General features: G+C 37.3%; 1 protein-coding gene and 1 pseudogene across 2 annotated transcripts in view; one reads left to right on the top strand and one right to left on the bottom strand.

Moving 5' to 3' along the window:
* The window catches only part of MAN2A1 (mannosidase alpha class 2A member 1), a 177,114-nt gene that overhangs the window by 139,764 nt on the left and 18,270 nt on the right, over window positions 1-19,080 (top strand). For both annotated transcript variants that reach the window (XM_058440641.1, XM_058440642.1), the window contains 3 exons: window positions 8,880-9,013; window positions 12,423-12,564; window positions 15,071-15,204. In XM_058440641.1, the coding sequence (XP_058296624.1) occupies window positions 8,880-9,013; window positions 12,423-12,564; window positions 15,071-15,204 (410 nt within the window). The remainder of the gene's footprint in view (window positions 1-8,879; window positions 9,014-12,422; window positions 12,565-15,070; window positions 15,205-19,080) is intronic.
* On the bottom strand, window positions 6,607-7,247 carry LOC116470952 (cancer/testis antigen family 45 member A10-like; annotated as a pseudogene).

The raw sequence follows: 19,080 nt of genomic DNA, 5'->3' as shown, positions 1-19,080 counted from the left end.
ATTTTATAAATTTTAATGAAAACATTTTTCTCAGTGGGTTGTACCTTTTTTATTCCTAATGGATAATGTATTCATTGATGAATGTCACTCATTGCTAGAATGATATATGATTTTATTCTTAATTTTTGTTTTGATAAATATCAGTGCAAAGGAAAGTTGTTCACATAAATAAGTAGCTGATAATGGAAGGAGTTTTGTTATAGGAATATCATTCAGTACTTTAAACTCCTGAGTTAGATGCCGTAAGTCACAGACTGATCTATCGTCAAACATTAATTTTAATCAATTTTTTTAAAGATCTACTGCCTGACAACCTGATTAGGTATGCTTTCAATTTTGGTGAAAGCAAGCATTTGGAAACCACGTGTTTTGCAGAAATATTTGTTACTTAGTCATTAAAGTCCAGTCAGACACCAGTATATTGAACTGTCTTTGTTCAGTACACACTAAAGAGGGTGAGAGATATGCTGCTGCTTGTTTTATTTTTTTTGGAAGTTGAGAGAAGAAATAGAGTGGTGGAAAAGAAAGAAACATCTGTCATGGAGGCAGATCATTGTGAGGAATCTTTTCCTGCCTAAAGGTGCCTTAGAAAGGAGCATGTTTGGGAAAACAGGAAGTAGGTAAGTTCAGAGTAACTGCCAGTGCCACAGATGTGCAGATCAAATATCATGATTAGTTCAGCCAGCTTCTCTCCTCTGTCCTAGACTAGCCCAAGCCTGGGACACGGGGAAGGCACCAAAAAACTCCAGCGTTGTAAGCTATTTTATTCACCTCCTAGGGGAGTGTTTTAGTTAGACCTTATTTATTTTATCTATTTTGAGGTTAAAACTGATATCAGTGTTATGATCCCTCCAAAACAGAGCTTCCAAAAAATTCTGTTGTTTCATAACATTAATACTTTTAAAAAAAAACAAAAAGCCTTTCAGTTTTGTTATATGTTTTTCAGTTATTACGTCTTCTTCAAGTATATCATAGTTTATTGGTATAATCTTTGCCCAACATTTGCAATTCATATGATCAAAATGCCATACCTTTCCTATTACAGATTTAGTTTTTGACATTTTCTTGAGAATTATTGAAATGAAAAGTGTAAAACAGGTACACTAGTGCCTAACTCATAAGTGATTGGTAAGTAATAGTAGCTGTTTATCTAGTAGTATTTTATGAATGGCACAAAGCAGTATATCATCATTTTCTTAAATTTGTGACTTGGAATGAAATTTACTAAAATTTGTATTCATGAAAGCAGATGCTAAAATTTTCACTTGTGGAGAAATAATCAATATGAACATTTGCAGACCCAGAAATCAGCAGTGACTCAGAGGATAAATTAGATCTTATAATGAATGGTAAATTGAGTGAGTCAACATTGAAAAAAAGGTCATCCAGTAGTGGGAATTATTACCATTTTTATTTTGGTACTTTCAGATATAAGTACAGTTTTTTTTTTTTTAAATATGGTCACGATAATATTTTCTTTTTAGAAACATTTAGATGTTGACTTACTCAGTTTGTCATTGTTGTGAGAATTTTGTATAAGCATACTTATCGAATTAAGCAGTATATGTTAATTAATAACCATAAGCTTGAGCTTTAAGCTAAATTGGATAAAGTTTACAAAACTTTAGTTACAAAGTTTACAAACTAAAGTAAGTGCATAATAGCAAAGGTATTTTTATATTTTTGATGATTAAAATACAAAACAAAATGTTTCCCAAATTGAAGAGGGAATATTCAAAATCAGAAGCCCTGGTTTTTTATGATAGCTGTTATTATCCTACTTCTGCAACAAAGTGATGATTCTGTCATCCTCTCTGCTGAGACACAGATTGGAGGAAAGGAGATGAGAGCAACAATTAGATAGATAGCAAGGTTCCCTTTCCCTGAGAGCCAGTATTTTTAAGACGCTCAGACATTTCTTTGAATCTTAGATGGGTGTTTTGGAGATTTATTTTATGTGATTTGATAGCCATGTTAAATTTCAGTTAAACTTTTATTTGCGGACTTAAATATGCCTCTTAGGATTCTTGCCATCACTTGTCTTTTTCCTAGGTGACCGTGGGCCATTTGCTATTGTCCCCCTTATCTAATGAGTTGTCCTAATCACATTAGGTGCCACTGATAAGATACTGGACTTTGCTGGGATATGAGTGAGGTTATTTTTTGTCCTTTTTCCCAAGTTGTTGCCTCTCACTCCTATAACTGGTTGAGTGTGGTGAGAGTGGTATATGATTTATGGGTATATTCCTTGGAAAAGTATACTTTGCATTTCAAAATAGCTAGAATAAGATGATCTGGAGAGGTGGAGAGGGTTGAGCTAATTCTGAGATTCTGCAGTTCTGGGTTGAATTAGGCATCTTCAGATAAATTGTTGAAGGATCTGAGAGAGTTGGTGGTACAGAGGAAGTAAAAGCCTGGGATTCTCCAAAGGCCATCATTAGTTGTTGCTCAGAGCTATGACTCCAGGGTTTCCATTTGCATTTCGTGGAGTCCTTACTCCCTCCTGGATGTTTCCTTTACCTCATATTTCAGGCATGGCATGTGCCGGGCTTGGCCTCCAGTCTTTCTTTTAATAATAATAATTATTATTATTTTTGCGATGGAGTCTCACTCTGTTGCCCCAGGCTGGAGTGCAGTGGCGCGATCTTGGCTTGCTGCAACCTCTGCCTCCTGGGTTCAAGTGATTCTCCTGCCTCAGCCTCTCAAGCAGCTGGGATTACAGGGGCCTGCCACCACACCTGGCTAATTTTTGTATTTTTTTGGTGGAGACAGTGTTTTGCTATGTTGGGCAGGCTGGTCTTGAAATCCTGACTTCACGTGATCCACCCACCTCAGCCTCCCAAAGTACTGGAATTACAGGCATGAACCACCGCACCGGCATGCCTTCCAGTTTTTCTCTCCCCACACGAGGGAGCACCCTTTTTGGTTTCCTTAGACTGGTGCTAAGCAACAGTTAAGAGGATGACGCCTTTTGTTTTCTGTTCTCTCTCTCCTGATCCACCCAGTGAGGGAAGGCTCTGAGAGGAGCAACATCATTTTGAGAGTGGTGCTGAAACCCTGTAAGCCTGAGTGTTCTGTCCTCCTAAAGCTGAGATACGGCTCAGCCTCCTGACGGTGACCTACTTGGTTTTATTTCTTCTTGCTGTCTCAGAAAATATTCTAAAGATGCTTAATATTATTTTATAAATACAGGTATAAGTAATATATATGTGTACTCTTCTGACAAATTTCACACATTACAGATATAAAGTAAAATTCCTCTGGCATCTGTGTCTGTCTCCGTCCACTCTTCAGGAGAGGAATTCAGATACATGTGCAAGCATACATGCACCACACGGTCTTAGAACTGTAGAAAAGTATAGTATTGTGTTTGTGTCAGTTTTCAGCATAGTTTATCATGCTATACAAATGCTACATTTAGCTTTTTCTTCTGATGTTTCTCTGCCAAGAGAGACAGTTACCTCATGCTTTTCATTTGTGACACAGCATTCCATAACATGGGTGTATGTGATTTTATTTATTCATTTCCCTGTTGAAGGGCATCTAGCGTGTCTTCACATTTTTTTGTTCCTAGCGCCAGTATGCAGTGAACATGCTGGTGCATGCCTCCTGGGCTCACCATTATGTACATCTCAGCTAGGTACAGTGGGGAGGAACTGCTGTGCAATAGAGTATCTGTCTTTAATATTAAATATGTATTACTTTCTTGGCTTCTAAGGTGAGTGTGCCATTTTAAAAGAGAGTTTTGGGTTGTTTTAAAGAGTTTTTGGGGTCTGGAAGCCTCTTGTGCTTTATTTCAGTCAAAAAAGAGAGTTTTGGGTTGTTTTAAAGAGTTTTGGGGGTCTGGAAGCCTTTTGTGCTTTATTTCACTCAAATAGCTCTTGCAGGATATCAGATTTCAGTTCAGTGCCCACTCCCCTTAAAAACAAAAACAAAAACAAAATCAAAATCTGGAGGTCTTCTCTCTACTCACTTACTACAAGGCTTCTCCCAGCCCTTGGTCCCAGAGTACCTTGAGCCTTCTCCAATAGTTGGTCTGCCAGTGAGACCTGATGATGTAGTGGTTTAGTCCTGGTTCTGCCAGTCTTGTCCTTGGATGAGTGGTTTCTTCCTCAGCTTAGGGTCAGGACGAAAGGAGTCATTATATGTAAAGCTTGTAGTAAACATATGGTACATAGTAAGCATCAATAACTCTTGGCTCCTGTCATTGCCATATAGCTGCCACCCTTCACTCAGCATACGTTTACCACCCTTCACTCAGCATACATTTATTGTACACGTCTACGTGCTGGGAACATGAAGATAAATAAGACATGGTCTCTAGCCTTAAGGAACTTACATTCTAACATGCATGTAACATGTATGTAAAATGAAAGTTTACTTAAACTTTATCCATAGCCCAGTTTACTTTCCTCCCGTGTCAGCTAACTTCTGCATGATAAAGGACAGGCTTTCATATCTTAGCTATTTCCGTCTAACATTGATTCAGTTCTTACCATGTACCCCAAATGTTAAGAACTGGAATGCAAAGATGGTATGTAAGACAGTCTGTATCTGTGAGAAGCTAACATTCTGTAGGGAGATTAAAAAAAAAAAAACAACCCTAGCTCCAGGTGTGAGACTGGAATCTACAGCATCTATACAACACTCTGGCGTAGTGGGACCTTCTGAAGGAATCTTTTTGGCCTTTTTATTACCACTTTTCACCTGTGAACTGGCTCTGTTCTACCTTGCGTTGCCTATGAGAATAAGGATAAACAAACTCCATTCTCTCTTCCAAGGAGGAGAGAATTAACAGCAAGAGGGCACATATTTCTCTTTGTTGAAACCTGGGAATGGCATCAGTCCTTTCTTTCCCTAGTGACTAATCTTGTAAAGTGTTAAAGAGAAACCAGGGGGGCTTAGAAAGCCCTGGCCATTCATGCCCAGGTGGAGCCATTTTAGTAAAAAAATAGCATTTTTGCTGCCATGCAATGCACAGGTAAAACAGACCACTGGATACTGCTGGTTTGCATTCCTGCCTCCCGGGAAGTTCTCCCTTCCATTGCATGAGCCTCTTTGAGAAAGGTAAAACTTAGGGAATTACTGACACAGAATAGGAGCAGTTGGCAATCCTTTCACTCTCTCACATATACTGATCTTTAAAAAAATAATAAATTATCATTGAGAACTCAGGGATACCTCCTTGCTTTTATGACCATTACAGGTTTTGTTTAGCTTGTTCATAATAAGTATATTAATTTTAATCTTATTTTAAAAGTCTGTCCTGATACAAACTTTAAATTGCTATCTTGCTGAATTGTGAATGGACATAAAGGCTCATTTTAAAGAGCTTTAAGTGTTTGTTGCCACAACAGGATCTGAGTATAATGCTGAGCTTGAGAAAGATTATTTTCTCAACAGAAATACTTTATTATTGCTAGAGGTAGTGTGAAATTATTATTTTTTCCTTGAAGCATGTTCTTTTATAAATGCTTTCTGGAGATACATGAATTAAAATTAATGATGTTCTCTTTTGTTAAGGCTTTATTTCATTTCATGTATTCTGTTGATCTTTGAGAGAATATCTCATCTAGACAGAAGGAAACATAAAATAGTACTAAAAACCCAATGAATGCTTTTAGTAAATTAGAGTTTACTTCTTGTCATCAGCCATGCTCCCTAGTATTATGTGAATACTATCGTGCTTGGTGCTACATTTTGTGTTTTGGATGTTTTTGGTTCATTTTTAGATGCTTATCTGTTGTTATTAAAATTCCATATACATTTCATTTTGGCTTTACAAAACTATTTTGGTTAATGTAAGCATACTGAAAAGAGGGTTTGCATTTACAGTAATGCGTTTCCTAGGTCAGAGAAGATACTGTTATTTATCATCAGTTATATATGTGATTTCTTTTTCAGCTTCCCAATAGTGGTGGAGGTATTTGGGTCATCTATCTTTCCAGGTCCTTGCAATAATTGTCATCAGGAAATGTACATGTGTAGGTAACTGGCAGGGGTTAGTGGTTCAGACTATGGCCATCAAAAAAAAAAAAAAAAAAAAGCATCAGGGGGGCGCCGTACAAGACTCCTGTAGTACGCAACCTACTGGGGAGGCTGAGGTGGGAAGATTGCTTGAGCCCGAGAACGAGGCGCCCGCCAGAAACAAAAAATGAGGGCCCCTCTCTTTTTTTTTTTTTTTTTTTTAATGACATTCCGCATTTCCTCACCCATGGAGATGGTACTTATAATAGTTTTATGAATGTAGGAAGAAACTGAAGTTAGCTCCATTCGAGTTGGAAGAGCAGTATATACCGGAAAGAAATTCAGTGAGCATTCTGAAAATTCTGATCCTAGAGGCTTCAGCCCATTTAAGTGTTATTTATCACTAGATTGTTATTTTTATTTTAGAATTTCCATTGTACTTTTCAGATAAATCTATGGTGCTTACACTAACTGCATTTACATTCTTTTTTTTTTTTTTTTTTTTTTTTTAACAGAAATGTCTTAGCCTCTGGAAGGCCATTTTATTCACTAACACATGCTAAGAGGCTTCAGCAATATCCTGCTCCATTCTAGAAAACAGCAATTTGATCCTTTTTTCCTCCTCAATCATTAACAAGATTATGCATTTGGGGTGAGATGATCCTTCTTGAACAAGTAGCCAGAAATCATTTGTTCCAGTTTCTTCTCAGGGTGCTGAATTAAGTCTCGTCTCATAAATCTTGTGGCTTCCTTGATGATGGATTCAAAAAATCATTTCTTGACTTCTATAGGTCCTTGCAGTCCTTCAAGCAATTTGAAGAGCTTTTCATATTTTCATCTAAAGTGTCGAATTTCCTTCACTAATTGACATTTTATATCAGCATTAATTTCTTCTTGGCGTTTTGGAAAAGGGAATATTTCTGTGACTTTTAGGTCATCTCCAGAGAAATTGCTGGTAATGATTCCTCCTACGGGTGCATTTCTACCAGGTTTCTGCATCAGGCCATCTTTGCTGAAACCACTGAAGTCATCAAACCGAGAATCCAGTTGGCTTGGTGGAATACCATCTCCTGCCATAAGCTTCTTTTCCTTGGACATTTGGCTGGGGCAGGGCACGCCATAGCAGGCAGCCTTACTGGAATAAGGCTGTCTCCTGCTCTTTGTTTCCTTAACAACAGGGCCATCTTCTGCCTTTTCCGAGATGAAGGACTCTCAGATTCCCTGGGACGTTTAAACATGTTTTCAGGTTCTACAGCAACCTTCTCTGCTTTATCAGTCATTGTTTCCAGAAGGACCGATCCAGTATGGCCCAAGGGGGATGGAAGGAAAACTGCCTGCTATGGCGTGCCCTGCCCCAGCCAAACACTGGGAACGCTGGGAACCTGTGTGGTGCGCCGGAGTCCTGAGGGAGAAGCCTTGTGTTCAGTAGGATCACGGGTGCCAGCCCCGAGAACCGTGGGGCCTGCATTTACACTCTTTCCCACAAACCTCACAGAGTTAAACTTCCTTTCTTTAACTCTTTGCTGTCACCTTCTGCTAAGCTCTGGGGATTCTACTTGTCTCCTAGGAAAAAGTCTTCCTTACTCCTTTCCTCCCTTCCGCATTTTTCCTTTTTTCCTTTCTGAACCTCAGAAAGCTTCAGCTTTATTGAATAGAATAACGTCACTCTTTCTTCTTATGACCACTTTCCTAATTGCTGTCTTTAGAAGGTCCTGTAATATCTCTTACACACCCTTTTTAAAAAAAATTTCCATAGGTTATTGGCATACAAGTGGTATTTGGTTACATTAGTAAGTTCTTTAGAGGTGATTTGTGAAATTTTGGTGCACCCATCACCCAAGCAGTTCTATTTGTAGTCTTTTATCCCTCGCCCCCCCTCCAACCCTTCCTCCCAAGTCCCCAAAGTCCATTGTATCATTCTTAGGCCTTTGCATCATCATAGCTTAGCTCCCACATATCAGTGAGAACATACAGTGTTTGGTTTTCCATTCCTGAGTTACTTCACTTAGAATAATAGTCTCCAGTCTCATGCAGGTCGCTGCAAATGCCATTAATTCATTCCTTTTTATCTCATACACTCTTGATCTGTATTAAGTGTGTTGGATTTCCTCTTCTCTCTCTATGAAATTGACCCAAGGCCTCACTGAGGAGCTGAAGATACAATTAAAGTAGAACGACAGAAACTAGTAAACCCTTGAGGCTTATCCAAACGAATGTTTGATATGTTAGGGACTTTTTAAAGCTGTCCTCTGCTTTATATAACAAAGGACAAAATGCATCATTTCATAACAAGGGGTCCTAAGAGATACTAAACTGAACTAAAATTTATTTAACTTCTGGAGAGCTTTCCAGATTATAGTCCACAAATACTAATATGTTAATATCACTTTCAGCTGTAAACCATCTCATTGGATCTCCTGTCTCTTGTCCTAGCAATAATACACTGTCACTTGAACCAGCAGAATGTAAACTTTACTGGCTCATAATTTCTGGTCTGTAAGGAGAGAATGGTGAAAAAGTGGGCTAGAATGGCTCTTTTGGGAAATGGGGTGCAGATGAGAAGTGGACTGGCCTGTAGCTGGGCAGCCGTTTTTTCATTTCATGTCCTGTTTCCCCTCTAGAACTCAGAGAATCATTTACATGTTGTACATCATCTACATTTTTCTCATCCCAGTTGCTTCATTCTTTAGTTGAATAATATGCTCCCCTGAATAAGTGGTATCTACCTTCTAATAGTTTTTAAAAAGAAAAGTTAAATTGTCGTAGCATTTATTATATGAGAGATGTTAAGACAGGAAGTAGAAAATAAGAAAATGTATGTAACTTTGGAAAGAGTTCTGTATAGTATATTTCAAAAAGGTGAGGCAAGTAATTTCTTTCTATTAATCTATATATATATATTTTAAATTTAGGAATAGAAGGACAGTCTGTGGAAGTTTCCAATATTGTGGACATCCGAAAAGTATATAACCGTGAGATTGCAATGAAAATTTCTTCTGATATAAAAAGCCAAAATAGATTTTATACTGACCTAAATGGATACCAGGTAATTTTTCCTTTAAAATGTTTAAGTAATGGTTGTATTGGTATGTAATTCTTATATATAATAATGGCCCAGTTAATTTTGGATCCTTTGAAAAAGTATACTTAAAGTTGCAAATTATTTCTAAAATAAAACTGAATTTTGGCAGATAATTTCAGGTTCTACAGTTAGAACAAATATTTGGGAGACCATTTTTTTAGAACATCTTTTTGTAAGGATTTATTTGTTCAAAGGGTAGATTTGGTCACCACTATGAATGTTAAATATCTTGATGCTAAAAAATATATATATGAATTTATCTACCAGAAAGGACACATAATTAGGGATTGATGGATTATACTTACTGGGTTTTTTTTTTTTTTTTTTTTTTTTTTGAGACAGTCTCTCTCTGTTGTCCAGGCTGGAGTGCAGTGGCATGATCTCAGCTCTCTGCAGCCTCTGACTCCCAGGTTCAAGCAACTCTCCTGCCTCAGCCTCCCAAATAGCTGGCACTACAGGCACACACCACTACACCCAGCTAATTTTTGTATTTTTAGCAGAGACAGGGTTTCACCATGTTGGCCAGGCTGGTCTTGAACTCTTGGACTCAAGTGATCTGCCCACCTCACCCTTTCAAAGTGCTGGGATTGTGGGCATGAGCCACTGTGCCCGGTCTGTTTTTGTATTAGTCCATTCTCACACTAGTATAGCAAAATACCTGAGACTGGGTAATTTATAAAGGAAAGAGGTTTAATTGACTCACAGTTCTGTATGACCAGGGGTAGCCTCAGGAAACTTACAATCGTAGAGGAAGGGGAAGCAGACAAGTCTTACATGGCTGCAGGCAAGAGAGAGAAAAACCCAGGGGAACTGCCATTTATAAAACCATCAGATCTCGTGAGATCTCCCTCACTATCAAAAGAACACCATGGGGGGAATCACCCCCATGATCCAGTCTCTGCCCACCAGGTCTCTCTCTCAACACCTGGGGATTACAATTCAAGATGAGATTTGGGTGGGGATACAAAGTCTATATCAGTTGTCCTCATAAGGAATTGATCCATACCTATTAAGTTTATTCCTTATATATTGGTTTAATGTATGATCTAATAATGGGCTCTTGTAAATTTCAGGAAAACTCTTCCTCTATATGTGTGTGCGTGTATACCATTATACATACAGAGACACATGTATACTATACCTAGGTATATCTGTTTAGAAATGGGCAGGTATATATTTAATCAAAATTTTCATGAAATAGTTTCAAATTGTAGTAAGGAAATTGATTTATACAATCTTACCAGATTGTCAATTCTCTAGTTTAATAGAGCACTTTTGATTGTTACCTAAATCTCTGTTTTCTGAGTGTATGTGTTCGATAACATATCTTTGAAATACCATTAAAACCATGAGCATGTTTTTAAAACAAGTGTTTTAGAAATTTCTGGCTGTGAGTAGAAATAATTTTACAATAAACACTTTTACTTTGATTTTCAACTGGGGGTGGGTGAAAAAGATTTTAATAATTTTCTCTTCTATGATTTCCTGCAAAAGTTAAATTTAAACTTTTTCCGAAACATAAAAATTGTAGCATACATTCTGAATTAGCATGTTAATTCGACTACAGCCATTTGGATTCCAAATAAAATCTCAACTTTATGGTGATTCATTTTTTTATGTACAAAAGAAAGTCTTTTCTTAAAATTATACAAAACCAGTTATTTGTATTTGTGGGTGTAGCCATGAATGAGAAACTTAGTAAAACCGAATAACTAAAAATGTGAATTTTCTTTTTGAGGATGGGACGTTTGACTAAAAAAGAAAATATTACTTTTAAGTCTGTAATATTTCTGCTTTTAAAATTGACCATTTTTTAAGCTTTGGATATAGTAGTACTTGGGCAAAACTAGATATCTAGCTCCACCAGTGGGGAATGGGGGTAGCAACAACACAATTGTGGTAGTTTTACGTTTTTTAAAATAAGTTTACATATACAAGTTAATTGGGTTTGGAAAGGAGAAATAGAGAATTCTTTTAAGGTAGCTTTACTTTTTTTTTTTCTTTAAACATTTTACAGTTGTAGCTTTATCAGTTTATTAATTTCCCAAGGCTGCCATACAAATGGAATCATGTAAAACAACAAAACTTTATTCTTTCACAGTTCTGGAGACTAGATTTCTAACATCAAGGTGTTGGCAGGGCCATATCCCCTCCAAAGGCTATAGGGAAATAACCTTCCTTGCCCTTTCCCAGCTTCTAGTGGTTGCCCATGCTTGGCATTCCTTGGTTTGTGTATGCATCACTCCCATCTCTACCTCTTTTGTCATACAGCGTTCTCCCTATGCCTCTTGTATCTGTCTGTGTCCAAATTTCCCTCTTCTTGTAAAGATGCCAGTCATTAGGTTAAGTCCCAACATGATCCAGAATGACCTCATCTATTTCTGCAGAGGCTCTATTTCAAAATAAGAACACATTCACGGGTTGTGGGTGGACAGGAATTTGAGAGAGGGAGGCATTATTCAACCTAGTACAACCAGTAATTTGAGGGAGACATTGCAGGGTTGTTGGGAAGATTAAAGATCAGATTTGTGAAATACTCTGGACCATGCCTTTCGTTAATGGGCACTTAATACATGTTAACTATTATGGTAACTTTGTGCCTCTTCTTTTCTTCACTTTTATGTCCAACTTTCATGAGTTTAAATGAGGAGATGACATTTTTATGTGGTATCATTAAGATTCACCGATAATAGGGTTCTGAGCTTAGAGTCAGTCACTGTGACCCAGATGGGCTTTGGGGTTACCGACAGTCTTTCTCAAAAAGTAGAGTCATATTTCTAACATTCAGGTACTAGGCTACAAGGAATTGGAATTTGGAACCATCTACATTGAAACTAATCAAAAAGAGTAAGCACTGAATGGTTTTTAAATATAAATATGCATTTGATTATAACATAATTATCTTAGAAGATTTGGTGTAGAGATCTGTGGTATTTATTAAAACCAATTCAAGAATAATAAGAGATATTTCTTGAAAGGGGATAGAGAGCTATTATACTTAGCATTCATTACAAAAGCAGTATGTTAGATTTAGATGAGAAATGAATACTTAATACCTTTATAATTTGTTTTATGCAAATATTGGAGAGCTAGAAGACTTTTAAGCATTTTTATTCTGAATTTAAATAGGAATGCCTATTTTAAAAATCTGGACAAGTTCTACCTTTCCCACCTAAAAATTGTTTTCTAATATCCTTGTGGTTTTTCTTTATATTGTTTTAAATAATGTTTTCATTTTTAAATTATTTCTTCCACTGAACAAAAAAGGAAGCTTTGTCTTTTTCTCTTGGGAAGAAAAATCACCTGTCCTCAAGTTTTTAAAAGAACATTTGTAAATATCACTTTTTGTAGATGGAATTGTTGTGTTTTATAGATTCAACCTAGAATGACACTGAGCAAATTGCCTCTTCAAGCAAATGTCTATCCCATGACCACAATGGCCTATATCCAGGATGCCAAACATCGTTTGACACTGCTCTCTGCTCAGTCTTTAGGGGTTTCGAGTTTGAGTAGTGGTATGTATTGCTTACACACTTTTTCTCTCTGAAAGGTTTCAGTTCCAACTGTATACTTTTTCTGTTGGTCAGATGTGGTGTAATATCTAGTTAAAACCTCCCTGTCTTCTTTTCAGCTTTTTTCTTTCAACAACCAGACTATTAGTTAAGTTTGGGTTTTGTGAGAACAACATAAAAAGATCAATCTCCTAAATCTTCAGATGAAGAACAGGAGACCTAAAATTCCATGTCAAGATTTCTTTTTAAAGATAATTTGCTTCTCCTAATAGTGTGTATTTTGCAGACGTCTCCATCATCATTATGATTTAACGGATGTGGAAACTCAGATTGAGAGGTTTAGATAAGTTGCCTACGTTTGCAAAGTTGGGAAGTTGTGGTTCAAACTTAGGTCCTTCTCTGAATCATGGTCTTTCTATTCTACCACCTGAAAGAAGGAAAGGAGTAGAAATGATAGAGATATGGGGATAAAGAGGTATGGCTTTGAGGATTCCAAAAGAGAGAAAGTGATGCACAGAAAGTGAGAGAAAATAGTCAGTAGACACTGATTAATTTTTGCAAGTCTTTCTATTGAGAGACTTTGATCCTTTATAATACATATTTTTAATTGGTTATCATACATGGTATCATTGGTCTTCTTACATTCTAAGAGTTGGTAGAGATAAATATCTGAAGGAGCCAGATAATAAGTGAGTGCAGATTCCTGGTGTGTCCTTTGACACAAGCCCACTTTTTACATGAGGCATATACATGCATTCTGTAACTTACACACACACACAAAAACAGCTACTTCTCATTTTTCTTTGTGGCCTTCATTAGATAAGATCATGTAAACTCATGCCATAAAGACATGAATTCGGTTTTGAAAATAGTAATGGCTCCACATCAGGGATCCAGTAGGGAGGGTTAGAGACTTGAGCAAACTGAAGAGCATGTTCCCAATGTGCAGTGGGGCAGCATTGTTGCTGCGTGGTTAGGGGCCCAGTGTTGCTAAATTCAATTTTTGAAGAAGACTTCAGAAGTCTGGAATTTTACATGAAGTTGTTCAATCTGTAAAATATTGGTACAATTTTTTAAAAAACACTATGTTGACAAAACGTAAAACATCTTTGTGCCCTCCATGACTCTTGAGCCACCCATTTTTAAACACCGCCTTAAATTCTCAAAGCTGTTCCCTAAATAGAGGACTAGATAGTAAGACTCAAGCCGTGATTAACAAAGTGGCATTATCTCGCTTCCTGGTAAAGACAAGCTAAGAAATAAAATTCCTCTTTTTCTGCTATAGCCACCAAATACCTTAGTATTTGAATTAAAGCAATTCAAGTACAATCCAGGAAATCACTAAGTGCCAGTCACGTGTTATATGTACCAACATTTGGAGACAGGAGAAGAGTTAGAAATTACCAAGACGTTGATATGCCAATTTGGGCAGAAAGTGACAAGCTGTAGATAGATCATACCTATCTACAGCTTGTCACTTTACACCCAATTTAATCCCTGCACCTGGGGACTAAATCTTGGACAATTGTCTTTTAAATTATGAAGGTAGTGACAATGAGGTTTGTACTCATCTCTGGTAATTTTAGGTACTAGATACGTAAACTCAGAAGAAAGAAGCTAAACAGAGTTGTTATGACTATGTAATAGTGGTAATTGTTAAAGTCTTTTGTGTTTGCTATTTCCCTTTTGTACCAAATGATCATTTAATATAGTAATGGATATGAATGAATATGCATGTATTTTTAAGTATGTAACTTCAGTTTTCTAAGTCTTATTTGAGTATTAGCTTAAATGTGTGTGTGTGTATATATGTACACATATGGCTCTATTTTTTTTATTTTTTAATCTCATAATGTAATGATTAGCTTACAACTTGAGCTAGAGGAAATATGGAAATATTGCATAGCAAATGAAGGAACTAGGTATGACCCCTTTTAAGCCAGAGAGGCAGGACAATGGTGCTGCCGCTAACACAATATCAGAGAAGCAAGGGAGTATATCATGAGTGTGTCCACATTCTAGGGCTTCTTCAGAGACCTGCTTCATATCAAGTAACCTAAATTTTATTTGCAAACCTATTTTAGACCTACCAATCTGTGTGTATTTTACTACTCTCTGTGTGATGTACATTTCCTAATAAACCTCCTAAGCATTTTTGATTCCAAATGGTTCTACTAAAAGTTTTGGAGAACTTAATTTACTCTTTAGGTTAATGTTTTGGAAAAAAAGTTTCATTTAAATTTTGATCTGTCCTGTCTCATTTTTAAATTTCTTATCAGATATTGTGAAACATTACTAAAGAAACACAGAAATACTATCCTGTTTTATGAACTACTTTGAGCTACTATCAAGAGAAGGCCCATGGTGTAGTGGGTTGTATAAATCCACCTCCTTGCCTGGAGGGGAAATTTAGAGCAAGACATCATGGCTGCTACTTAAGTGCTGCTCAATGAATGTCAGTATTAAATTATTCTGGTCAATTTTGCTTGTTTGTTTGTTTGTGTGTTAGGTCAGATTGAAGTTATCATGGATCGAAGACTCATGCAAGATGATAATCGTGGCCTTGAGCAAGGTATCCAGGATAACAAGATTACAGCCAATCTTTTTCGAATACTACTAGAAAAAAGAAGTGCTGTTAATACGGTATGAAAAAATAACTAGCATGATCTGATACTGATTGTTCTTTGTCACCCAAAACTTGAAATTATGACTTTGCACTTTTAAAATTTTAAAAGTCATTTCCAATATTGAGATTTCTTTATAGTAGATGTGGCCCACGTTCACAGAAAGAGAACTTCAGCTATAAATATCGTGTAAGATTTGCACTTAGGTCTTTTTTTTTTTTATGTTTGCTTATTATGTAGATAAAGAATAATGACATGAAATCAGTTTGGGTAAATATTCCTGAAATTATTTTGAAAGAAATAAGAATTGAAAAATTGAGCTAACTGAAAGTTAAAGAATAGAACTTAGGGCCGGGCGCGGTCGCTCATGCTTGTAATCCCAGCACTTTGGGAGGCCGAGGCAGGCGGATCACGAGGTCAGGACATCGAGACCACGATGAAACCCCGTCTCTACTAAAAATATAAAAAATTAGCCAGGCTTGGTGGTGGGCGCCTGTAGTCCCAGCTACTCGGAGAGGCTGAGGCAGGAGAATGGCGTGAACCCGGGAGGCGGAGCTTGCAGTGAGCCGAGATTGCGCCACTGCAGTCCAGCCTGGGTGACAGAGCGAGACTCTGTCTAAAAAAAAAAAAAAGAATAGAACTTAGTCATATACTTAGGAGATTAAATTTGATAAACTTTATTTGAAATCTTAGTAAAATTTATTTGAAATCTTAGTGTACTTATTCTAGTCTTAGACTCTTCATCTGAAAATATATTTATATGTAGGTTTTCCATGTTTGATTTTTATTCCTCAAAGCAAAAATCTAGTAGTCTGTGTTGAATGGTCTGGCAAAAGCCCAGCTGGACCTGAATGACCTGACGATACGCTTGTTCAGGCAAAGTTATCTTCAGAGTTCTCCATAAGTTATTGATCACCCACCTTGGATAGCCCTGAACATGGGCTTTTTCTTTTTTCTCTGTTCTCCTTTCTGCACTGACCATTGCAAGTCCTTTCTGCTCTTTTCAGCCAGTGACCGTACCTTTCACTTTATAGAGAGAACAGCCATTATCCAGGGCTCTCTGTTCCAGTTATCTAACATCTACTCCCACCCTTCCCTTCTTTCCTCCTGTTACATTTAAAAGAGACTTTACCATCCATCATCCTAGGCAGGTCCCACCACTTGTCCTTGGAACTTACTCTCTTCACCCCCCTCAGCATCCTTTTACTGTTCATTCTCTCTCTCTCTCTCTTTCTCCCTTGCTCCTCATATCCAACACTTCCTGGGAGATTCTTTCTGTTAGCTTTTGAACACTCTTTGTTTTCTTCTGTTAAAAATAGAAATGGAATACAGCCTTTCTTCAGACTCTTATTTCCATTTCCTATAAGCTACTATCCTCTTCTCTCCTACCCAGTTGAGCCAGAGTTTATGAGATGAGTTTATTTCATCACTTCCTTCTCACACTCCATTTGTTTCAGTCTGGCTTTAGCCTTCATCATATTCTGAAAGAGCTCTTTCCGATGTCAGTAGATCCAGTGGATATTGACTTTCATCATCTTACTTTACCTTTCAGCAGTATTTGACACTGGCCATTGTCACTCTGTAAAATATTGCCTTGCCAGGGCTTCTATGGAGCTATGCAGCTTGGTTTTCCTCCTACCTGTCTGGCAGTTCTTTATCTCTCTAATAGTTCTCTACTCAGCCATTAAATCTTAGAGCTCTCAAAGCATGGCCCCTGGCCTTCTCCTTTTCTTATTTTTTATGCTATCCCTTGGCAATCTCTTTTATTCCCCTGGTTTTGTTTGCATCCTCCACACAGGTAGAAGCCACTAATACATATCTCCAACTTAGGCTTGTCTCTGACCTCCAGATTTATCTATCTAATTGCTTCCTGATATTCTCTGTTTAGAAGGACACCTGAAGTTTGACATATCCAAAACACTCATAATCTCTTTTCCCTCCCAACCTGGCCCATTTCCAGTGTTCCCCCCAGTCAACAGCCACTGCCATCCATACAACTCCAAGACAGACACGAGTTCTGCCTGATAGACAGTTCTCCCCATCAGCCTTTTCTCACGGAGTAATTGCTATCACCTATCTATCTCATTGCCTGAATATTTCAAATTTATAATCTTTACTTCCACCACCCTAATCTAAAGTGACTTCCTGTATTTCCTGGGTCTAGCCTATACGCATCCACCCTGTTCTCTTTCTGCCATATGTCTGTTCTTAACCCAGAAGGCAGAATGTTTTTTGTTTTTTTGTTTTTTTCAAAGCCAAATCTAACTTTATTGCTTCCTGTTGAACCCTCTGATATCTTCTCATTGCTGTCAGTATAAAAGTCAAAATTTCTTACCATGGCCTCCAGAGCCTCTCATGATATGGGCCCTGCATGTCCCCTAGGCATTGGCATGCCTTTTACTGTGTCTGCTTTAGGCCCACTGGTTTCCTTTAAGTCCCAAGTACTTTCCATCCCCTCCTCCCCACAGCACTTTTGCACATGGCCTGTTATCCTCTGCCTTAGAGACTCTTGCTGATAGTTTCGGTTATTGCTTACTTCATCAGCTGCTTCTGGACCAGGTTAAAAGCCCTTCCCCTATGCTGCCTCCAAACTGTGCATCTCACCTTCCTGCAAGTGTGCGATTATTTGATCCTATCTTTTCCCCTCCTTTGGGCCATAAACTCCATGAGAGTGGGGAGTGTGCCTTTCTCAGCTTCTAGGATTATTCCTGGCAGAGGACATGCCTAATATATGTCATATGAATGAATATCCAAATGCATAGATGAATGAGCTATTAGAGTAAATTTTGCCGCTGTATTTATTGCAATTTCTGCCTATTACCTTGTCTTCATATACATGTTGCATTCCTCCTACTAGATTCCAGGGACTTGTTGCCTTCATTTTCATATGTCCTTATATTTGGTAGATATTCTTTAAATAAAATACTAGTTGATTGAATGAAATGGCAACAGCTAATAAAGCAAAAATTCTTCCAGTATTTAGAATATTTTAGAAAAAAGAATTAGTATCCACTTTAGATGTCAAGAGCCATACCATTCTTGAGACTCATATTTTAAATCAATTACTGACAAGATAGCTTAGTTTTAAGGACTAAATCTGCGTAGGAAAATCATTGTCTGAGTGCTGACAGCTACTGTCTTTTGCTCCTCCTGAAAAAGTTTCTGGCTTATATGACTTTATATTGACACTAATCTACAAAACTTCTGTTAACTGCAACAGTAAAAATTTTCACATCAAATCTATAAAGCTTTGACTTAGAAGTGAAATAATTTGTTTATTCCCATTCAGAACTCCTTGGATAGTAATTGATTTAAATTTAATTTAATGTTTTTATGTTGATGAAAATTTTCTTTTACTCAAGTATAGATTCTGAGTCTTCAATTAGTGGTTTCTTTTAAATAAGAAATGAACGAGAGAAGAGAAAATACATTTTAATGTCTAGTGAAAATAATTAAAAAGGCAATTGATGAAAGTTAATACCATGTAACTTGAATTTTCTAGAAAGCATTCTTAATTTCAACTCAGACTCAAATATCTAAAATAATGATGGAGGGAAGTGAAGTAGGGGGATACTCCCTGAATAGGAAGAGATTTTAATGGGAAGCCCTGAGCATGACAGAGCCTCATGGAAATAATCCCGAGCTGACTAAGTGGAAGTTAGTCCTGTCCTCAGAGAATTCTGCAGAGAGTCAGTAAAAACAAGGACTTGGATGATATCCACTGTGTGATATGTGCAGGTGTCCAGTGAGGACTGTGGCTGCACGAGGTTGACCATCATTTATGCTAATCATCCTCAAAGCCAATAGAAATGGAAAATAGGATTCATCTCTTTGGCATTGCCAGGGTTTGAATGTGTCCCCTAAAAGTTCATGTGTTGAAAACTTGGCTACCATT

The sequence above is a fragment of the Hylobates moloch genome, unplaced genomic scaffold (genome assembly GCF_009828535.3).
Source record: "Hylobates moloch isolate HMO894 unplaced genomic scaffold, HMol_V3 SCAFFOLD_6, whole genome shotgun sequence".
NCBI classification, from domain to species: domain Eukaryota; kingdom Metazoa; phylum Chordata; class Mammalia; order Primates; family Hylobatidae; genus Hylobates; species Hylobates moloch.
The sequence above is the reverse complement of the archived record's forward strand: the minus strand, read 5'-3'. Positions and strand labels throughout refer to the sequence as shown.